Source organism: Chrysochloris asiatica, unplaced genomic scaffold, assembly GCF_000296735.1.
Source record: "Chrysochloris asiatica unplaced genomic scaffold, ChrAsi1.0 scaffold00281, whole genome shotgun sequence".
Taxonomy (NCBI): Eukaryota; Metazoa; Chordata; class Mammalia; order Afrosoricida; family Chrysochloridae; genus Chrysochloris; species Chrysochloris asiatica.
The window spans coordinates 3555438-3565295 of record NW_006408799.1 but is presented as its reverse complement, the minus strand read 5'-3'; the positions used below and the strand labels follow the sequence as shown (position 1 = coordinate 3565295).

Sequence of the window (9858 nt, the reverse complement as noted above, 5' to 3'; positions counted from 1 at the left end):
GAGAACACTGTTGAGCACAGTTCTACCCTAACACACACGGGGCACCATGAGTGGAATCTACTTATGAAAAATCATCCACTGAGAACACTGTTGAGCACAGTTCTACCCTAACACACACGGAGCACCGTGAGTGGAATCTACTTATGAAAAGTCATCCACCAAGAACCCTCTTGAGCACAGTTCTACTCTGACACACACGGGGGCACCATGAGTGGAATCTACTTATGAAAAATCATCCACTGAGAACCCTGTGGAGCTCAGTTTTAATCTGACACACCCGGGGGCACCAGGAGTGTAGCTGAACTTATGAAAACTCAGCAACTAAGAGCCCTGTGGAGCCCAGCTGTTCTCTGGCGTCCATGGGATCAGAGTGGACTGGCCAACACTGGTTTGGTTCTGGTGACACTCTTGGCCACGGCTCACCTCTTACTGGCCCCGATGGGGACCCTCCAGCCTTTGATCTGGCTCAGCTCTGTATCTGAGACCTCAATCTGCAGGGGCAGCCGGGGCACCCACACAGTCATGTGCAGGGGGGCACTCAGGTGCTGGTAGGTGAAGTTCACTGTGACGTCCACCTTGCCTTTCATCTCTTTGCCATTGACGAAGACATAGTCACAGTGGTTGGACACCTGCAAAGATACAGAGAGGGACTGGGTGAGAATCTCACAGGTCCTCAGAGACCGCGTCTCCTCCCTTTGTCCTGCTCTTTGTTTTGTTGTTGTTGTTAAAACTTCTTATTTTGAATTAAGTGAAGGTTTACAGAGCAGATCATCAGTTTTATAGTCAACAAATCGCGTACCTCGTTTCATTTGTGACTGGAGTCCTTTCAGTGGGGCATCCCTTATCCCACTTCCTCTCTGTGTCTCTTGTTTACATTTCTCCTTCTTTCCTAACTCTTCAAAACGTTATCATTGCAAATGCTGCTCTTTTGACCACTCTGTGGTGGCACACCTCACTAGTGTCGTTGTACCCCCTGTAGACCTATTGTGTGTCTGCTGCCACTCATCTGTCGCTTTGTCGTACTGTGATGCCTTACATGTTGCTGGAAGCTATACCACTGGTATACACTAGCTGGGTCACCCATGGTGGACAGGCTTCAGCGGAGCTTCCAGACTAACACCGACTAGAAAGAAGGGGAGGTGGGCTACTTCTAAATGTTTCATCTCTGAAAACCTTACGAATAGCCGCAGAACACTGACAGATAAAGTGACAGCCAAGATAAAACCATTATGAATAGCACCAGAATCTTGTCAGATACAGTGCTGGAAGACGAGCCCCTTAAGTTTGAAGGTTCTCCAAATACAACTGGGGAAGAGCTTCCTCCTCAGAGTATGGTTGACCGCGATGATACGAGTGGAGTAAAGCTTTTGGGACCTGTATTTGCTGATGAGGCACAATTTAAAATCAGGAGAAACAACTACAAACAATTGTTAATAATCGGAACATGGAATATATGAAGGATGAATCTAGGAAGACTGGAAGTTGTAGAAGGACATCCTTCTTGGTAAAGTGAGTATTAGTGAAAAAGATGAAGACCCCCAGCGAGATGGATTGGCACAGTGACAGTGACAGTGACAATGGGTTCAAGCTTAACAACTGTGTGACAGGATGGCACAGGACTGGGCAGTGTTTCATTCTATTGTGCACAGGGTCAATAAGAGTTGGAGCCAACTACACAGCATCTACTGACAATTGCTTAGTTGAAAACTGAGCCATGGAGTGAGTTCAGTTCCAGGCCTGAAGGGTGATCAAGGGCCACATCCTTAAGGTTCTACTAGTCTCTGTGATTGCTGGTGAGGTTGCTAAGTGCCATCGAGTCTGCTCAATCCATAGCAACCCTGTGTAGGGTTTCCGACGACTGGCTGGTGAGGTTGAACCACCAACCTTGCTGCTGAAACTGACTTTGCAGTCCAGCGCATTAACCCACAGTGCCACACCAGGACTCCATTCTCTGTGAGAGTTAAGGTTTTATGTCATCTCAACTGGATCAGGATTGTCAGTGGGTTGGCAGTTGACATGTAGTTAGCTGCCATGATGAGAAATAATATAATGTCATCAACGCTATGATAAGTGCTGCTATGAAGTCCAGTTAGTTGAAAGGAATTTTCCTTGGGGGTGTGGCCTGCTCTACTGCTTGCCAATACTGGGAGTCATCAGAAGCCTGCCTTCTTACCTGCTGGACCTGCCTGTCTACCTACATCCCCCCTGCCAGTCTTGGTTTATCAGCTATAGGGGTCAGAAAGAAGCCTTCAGCCTGACACCCAACCCATGGGACTGACCAACTCTAAACTGCATGAGCCATTTCCTTGCTATAAATCTCTCTCTATATATGTTGTTGTTGTTGTTATGTGCCGTGGAGTCGGTTCCGACTCATAGCAACCTTACACAGGGTTTCTGAGGCTGTAAATCTTTACGGGAGCAGACCGCCTCATCTTTCTCCTGAGGAACCGCTGGTAGTTTTGAATTGCTGACCTTGTGGCTCGCAGCCCAATTCGTAACCACTACGCTACCAGAGCTCCTCCACATATATAAAGAACTCAGTCTAAGACACTATCTGACCAGCAAGCCTGGTCATTTTCAGATTTTGAGCTTTGCTTCACATTTTCTCCTCCTCTATCCAGAACCTTCTATGTGATTCCTTTCACAGCGGTTGGGTGTAGTAGCTGGGCACCATCTAGCTCTTCTGGTCTCAGGGTGACGGAGAATGATGTTCACGTGGTCTATTATTTTGTTGGACTCTTTCTAAGTCTCTGATTTTCATCACTCTTCTTTGCTCCAGATGGGGAGAGGGGCACCTTTGCTGGCTGCTCGGTGTCTTTTCAGAAGCAGGATGGAGAACATCATCTATGCGGATTATGTTGTATCACTTGACCATGCTACCCCCTGAAATGGTGGTTCTGGTCTCCCAAGGAGCAGGTGGGGGGTGGAGGGATATAGGGCAGGAGGAGAAGGCAGTAACTCGAAAGGTGTATTTGGGGATAGGTTTTATTGTAGTAATATCCATGTGTATGTAACGTTTTGGTAAGTGTACACTTCAGGGACATGAATTACATTCACCGTGTTGTACAACCATCTCCATGGTCTACTCCCAAGCAATTTCATCACCCCAAAACAGAAGCTTGGGGTGTACTTTTCAGGTGGCTGCTGTATACCAGGCTCAGTGTCCCCAGGATCTCATGAGAATCTAGAACTGTCCACCTGAAGAATAAGAGAAGGTTGTGCTTATCTACCAATTCTGCTCCCCCTGTCCTCACGCTTAAGGGCTACCTCCAGGGGCAGTGGCTCCTCCGCACTTGCTCACGGACCCGTGGCTTCTGGGCAGGCTTCAGACATAGAGCCAAGACACCTGGAGGGGTCTGTGGTCACAACATGAGCCTGGACCTGCATGAAGCTGCAGCTGAGGCTGAGGGCTGACAAGGGTGTCCTGTGCCGGACGTTCATCTCTCAATAGCCATTGCTCATGAGTTAGGAGCTCAGGGAAGTGTCTCAATGGATGGATAGATGAGTGGGTGGCTACTTGGATGGATAGGTAGATGGATGAATAAATGTATGGATGGATATATGTTTATACGTATGTGTAGATGGACTGACTGATGAGTATGGGTGGATGAATGGGTAGATGGATGGATGGACATATAAATAGATGGATGGTAAATGGATGGATGAATGGTTAAATTGATTATGTATGTATAGACAGAAAGAGGGATGGGTGGAAGAATGCATAAATGGATTGTGTATGTCTACATATATGAATGGATGTATAATTGGATTATGTATGTATGTATGAATGAATCTATAAATTGGTTATGTATGTATGCATATATGAATGGATGTATAAATAGATTATGTGTCTATGTATATATATGTGGTGTTTCATTCTTATTTGATTCAAGGATTTAAAATTTTAGCCTGTTATCCAGGAGTTTGTAAGCAGAATGTTACTCATTTTCCATGTATTTGATTATTTTCCTTGATCTTCCTATGACTAATTTCCAATTTTATAGCATTGTGATCTGAGAAGTATTTGCTTTGTAGTATGTTGATGTTTTAAAATGTACTGAGGTTTGCTTTATGGACTAATGTATAGTCTGGTCTAGTGACGGTTCTGTGAGCACCGGAAATGCTTTGTTTGGAGTATTCTGTACATATATGTCTGTCAGATCAAGTTAGTTTTTTGTTCATCTGCATCTGTTGAACTCCTTTTCACAGTTCTGTCCTGCATGAAAAATGGTATATTAAAGCATGCAAGCCGTTCCACAGGAAAAAGATGAGGTTTTCTGCCTCCATGAATATTTAAAGCCTCAGGTACCCTATAAAGAATCAATTCAACAGCAATTGACAACAACAGCAATGGATGGATGGATGGACAGACGGACGGATGGTGAATGAACTCATACATGAATGGATGTATGTAAATGGTTATGTATGGAGAGATGGATGGATAGTTGGGTAGATGGATGGATAACTGGATAGTAAATGGATTATGTAGGTATATATGTAGGTATGGACAGATGGATGGATACATGGATGGATGGGTGGACAGATGGAGAGATAAAAGGATTATGTATGTATATATGTATGTATGGACAGTTGGGTAGCTGGATGGATAGATAGGTAGTAAATGGATTAAGTAGGTATGGGTGGATGGGTGAATGGATAGATGGATGGGTGAATGGGTTCATGCAGTGAAAAATGGATAAATGAACAGTCCTCTCATCATGAGGCTGTCTGCTTCAGGACAAACAAGGATCTTGGGATGGCAAAAGACGAGGTGAAAGACTGAGATGGGACTGTGCCAAGTGCATCAGAAACACCATAAGCTAATTTGAAAGCTTCCAAAAGGACCTTGGGCCATGGCTCCGAACCGTCATGGGCCACTGGCTCCCTAGAGAAGACATAGAGCTTATTCTTGTAACTGTACATGCATACAGGGTGAAATCTCAGCATGAATGAAGTCACCTGGGACTTTTTCACAAAGTGCTGCACTGTAACTTGTCCTTAGCTTGGCTGACTCTTTCTCTACCGTGGACCCTATAGAAGCAGGGTCCCAATGAAACACCCAATGCTGAGCAGGGAGCATCCTCTGTCCTCAGACCCGGTCACTGCGAAGGCCATTCTGGGTCTAGTTTTCCTCTTCAACCCAGTCTTGTGTGTGGAGGGCAGCTGGTCAGCGCTAGACTGACAAAAGTCCTCCATCTGGCCCAGAGAGTGGTGGAGAGCAGTTGGGAGGGGACACGTGGCTGTCATGGCTAAGACAGGCTTTTGAAAGTTTACATGTTGACTAAGGACAGAAGCCGATTTCCGTGGCTGTCCCAGGATTGTCATTAGCATGTAAACACCGCCCTGGCTCTGGTCCGGCACTAGCACACTAGCCAAGTAGGAGTTCTGTCATTTCTCCCTGCCCTAATCAATGCTGTAATTTACAGGCCATTGAGGTTCCTCGTTTATTACTTCCCTAGCTCTGGCAGGAAGGAGCCCAGCCGGTCCAGGATACATACATAATTAACAGGAGTGCCAAGAGACTGAAATTGCCATGTGTCATAGTCATTGTCATTGCTTTTACTGAAGGTGTCATGAACATCCGGGGGAATTTCAGGACAAATTCATCATCTCCCAAATGACAAGCAGTGGGAACCACAGGATCACAGAAAGATGCTGGTTTTCAAAGAGGAACCCAAACCCTATGAGAATCCTGCAAGTCCCCAGGGCTCCTTCCTGGGAATCTCTCCCATCTCCCATTGAGGGTGACTCCCCACTCTGACAGTATGGTGGCCACCAATTGAACTCTGAGCTGAGCAGTACCTGTCCTATTGTCACTGAAGCCTTGGCAACATCTCAAAATTTTGGAAATTGACTTTATTGTAGTAAAGATACATACAGCCAATCACCTGCCGATTCAGCATTATTTTGTGTGTGGAATTCATGGACGTTCATCATGTTGGACAGTCATCCTCACTACGCTTTTCCAACTGATGTCATCATCATTCACAGAAGCTTGGTGTCCCCACCTGGTAGCCACCAATCAATGTTGATCTCCATGCATTTGCGTATGTCCTCTAAGTGGAACTGTTCAGTATTTGTCCTTTAGTGACCGACGTGTTTCACTCAGCATCATGGTTTCACAGACCAACCACATAATAGCATGGATCAGAACTTTGCTCTTTGTGGCTGTCTCAAAGACTCTTTCTGGCTGAGTACTATTCTGCTGTATGCATGTATGGACCATATATGTTTTTTAAAGGTTTTACTGTGAATTGAGTGATAGTTTACATGGGAGAACATCAGCTTTACATTCAGCCTATCATATATTGTTTCATTGCCATGGTTACAATCCCCTCCATGCATCCTTAAACAACCAAAGGGTATCCCCAGCAAGCCTGCCCCGCCCCCCTGGTCGTCAGCACACAGCTCCTCTCCCTTTCTGGGTCTAGGGTTCACAGCTGCTCCATATCTCCACATCATCATCTCTACCTCCATCTCTGGTATCACTTCTTCTTTGGGTAGGGTCTCACTCTCCGCTCTTCTCCCTTGATGGTCCTAGGGACCTCCACTCCTGGGCTGCAAAGTCAACCACTCCCCTCCTTTTGTTACAAAACATCTACCTTGACATTTCCAACCCTCACAGTCAGTCCTGATTGTAATTATTCACTATTGTACCACAAGAGTCCTATCCCCTTCTCCTTTCATCAGCCCTACCCAGACAGATTGGGTACTACTCCATGTAGATTCTACCTTCCTCCACGCCCTCTGGATCTAGGTTTCCTCTTGAAAGCTTGTAAGCCAGTCACTTCTTGCCTTTGTATCCCCTCACCCACATTTTGGGTAGCCAACATCTAAGTTTACCATCCCTGTCAACCCTGTGTACTGCAGGGGTGGGAATGATCCTCGCTGTAAAGATCTGTTCCCTCTTTTGAGCTACTGCATCCATTGGTGTAGGTCAAGTTCATGGATCTTATTTTGTGTGTCCCTCCATTTGATGATGGTCCTTTTGGTCATTTCCACTTTAGGGCTCTTGTGAACCACACTGCAGTGAACACTCATACACAGGTTTCTGTTCACATGCCTTCAGTTCTTCTGGCGTCATCCCTAGGAGTGGAATTCTTGGGTCTCTTGGTAGTTCTATGCTGATCTCTTGAGGGGCCGCCATACTGCTGTCCACATCACTGGCACTATGTTGGGCTCCCACCAGCAGTGGGGGAGGGTTCCAGTTTCTCCACAAGCTTTGGAAACGTCTGGATGATATCACATGTCTCTAAGAGAGCGCAAAGGCTCTGTTGGCAGACCACTGGTCTCAGGGGACTCGCCTGTACCCAACAGGGCTCTCAAACTGGAGCTGGATTCAGAGTCACCCGGACTTGTTAGCACCGAGTCCGGGGTAAGTCTGCAGGTGGCCTGAAAATGCACGTGTCTACCAGGTCCCAGGGGCTGTTGCTGATCCAGAGTCCACCCTCTGAGACCCACTCCTGGAATGAGTGCATTCCCATGGTGTCTTACGCTTACAGTGCCAGCTCACAGTGACCCCAAGTGACAGACTAGCAGTGGCCCCATCGGGCTTTCTACACTGTGGTCTTTATGGGAGAGGATCACCAAATCCTTCTGCAGAGTCGCTGGGTTGGTAGGGGGGGACATATGCTGACCTGTTAGCTAGAAGCTGAACACTTGGACCAATGTACCATCAGCGCTCCTTACCCATTGCAGGGGTACCCACAGCCATTGAAACGATTCAAACCCCTACCAACCCCATATGATAGATAGATTCCCAGAGAGGGTCACCTTGACTCAGAACCCACTCGATGACACTTCACAACAACAACAACCACAACGTTTACAGGAACAGACTGCCAGCTGTTTCCTCCCTCAAAGTTACTGGGTGGGATCAGATGCACCTGGTTGTTAATTGAACTCTTTTGTCCTGTACTTCTAAATCCCACCCTCTTGCTAACAGTTCAAACTCCATCTCCACTCATCCAGCATCCCAAGGTGAGTGTGTAATTCGTATGTCAGACTTGTTAAATGCCGTCTAGTTGGTTCTGACTCACAGTGACCCTGTATGGGGTTTCTGAGGAGTGGCTGGTGGGTTTGAACCTCAGACTTTGTGGTTAGCAGTCCAACACTCATCCTACAGCACCACACCAGGACTCGGTCTCAAACACCAACACCTACGACAACATTTACCCACTTAGGGGGCGCTGGGGACTAGAACTTAAGTTCAGACACAGAAGAGTGAAATGTACAGGTCTTGCACATTTGCAGGATCCCTGGTAGCACAGTGAGTTAAGCATTGGACCGCTGACTTCAAAACCGGCAGTTCAAACCCACTAACAGCTCCACAGGAGACAGGTGAGTCAGGTTGCTTCCATCAAGCGACATCCTCAGAAACCCCACGTGGCAGTTGGACTGGGTCTTGAAGGGTCTCTCAGATTTGGAATCAACTCTAAGGCAGTGGGGTTTTTTTTTTAAAGAATCATTGGAAGGAGTCCTGATTGTGCAGTGGTTCTAGTCCCCAGCTGCCAACCACAAGGACAGAGGTTCGAACCCACCAGCCCCTCGGTGGGAGAAAGATGAAGCAGGCATTACGTTTGTAAAGATGGCAGCCTTGGGAACCCCACGGGCCATTCTGCTTTGTCAGAATCGGCTAGACGACTGTGGGACGAGTTGGGTTTGATTTTTGCATATTTCTGTTGGGGTCCCTGTGCCATTTGTATAAACTTCTGCATGCTGCTAGACACCACTACCTCTGGATTTGCATTTTCAATGTGTTTTCTGTACCTGCGGTCCTCTGTTGGGTGGATGGACAGAGAAATGAGTGAATGAATGACTCAGAGGTTGCAAGCTGTTGGCCCTGGGCGGTGCTGTGAAAATGACCGTACCATCCTGTTTCCAAAGCACTGCAGTTCTCTGACCCAGTGTCAGATCAGACTGGGGATGTGTAGACGGTGGGTGGGTGGGTGACACCTTCAGGTGACCTCACGGGCATTGATTGACCTCAGCAAACCACCTCCCCTGGGGTCTTCTTCCAGCTCTGCCGTCTCTCCCCATGCCCATCTTAGCAGTGTGCCAGGGCTGAAGTAATGATCCTTATCTGGGCTCGTAGGTCCCGGCTGCCTGAGCTTGCGGCTAAGGGACTGGCTACAGATCAAGTCCCCACGCAAACAACATGGTTCTCAGGGGACAACAGAAGGGCTAGAGCTGGTGCTGTGCCCAAGGTAGTGTTACCTTAGCAACCTGGGTGGGGGAGAGGCACATAGGTATTAGGATCACTCAGGGCTACACATCACCCCCACGACTACCCACTGCATGGGCACACGTGCGTGTACACACAGAGACATGTACACACACATGCACACACACATACACATATATGTATGCAGACACGTACACATAGACACACACGCGCGTACACAGCCACACATATCTGTACACAGACACACAGTGATACACGCAGATACACATACATACATACACATACAGATAAGCACAGAGACACAGAGATACACACATGTACACACACATATGTACACAGCCTCACATACCTGCACACAACACATGGATGTAGATATATACATAGATATGCACAGAGACACATAGATATACACAGATACACGCATACACACAGATACACACATACACAGATACATGCAGACACACACACATGCACACAGTGATAAACACAGACACTCATAGATACACACAGCCACTCAGATACACACACAGACACACATAGATACACATACACACACACATATATACACACACACATACACACACATACACACATGGATACATACAGATACACACATATATGTATGTAGACAGTACACACATATGTATACAGCCAAGCCACACAGAGACACACAG

At 46.9% G+C, this 9858-nt stretch overlaps 1 protein-coding gene across 1 annotated transcript in view; it reads right to left on the bottom strand.

Annotated features, from left to right (window-relative positions):
- TMEM132C (transmembrane protein 132C) overlaps window positions 1-9858 on the bottom strand; it is a 266046-nt gene that overhangs the window by 7115 nt on the left and 249073 nt on the right. The window contains exon 6 of the mRNA XM_006874525.1: window positions 424-629. Coding sequence (XP_006874587.1) covers window positions 424-629 — 206 coding nt within the window. The remainder of the gene's footprint in view (window positions 1-423; window positions 630-9858) is intronic.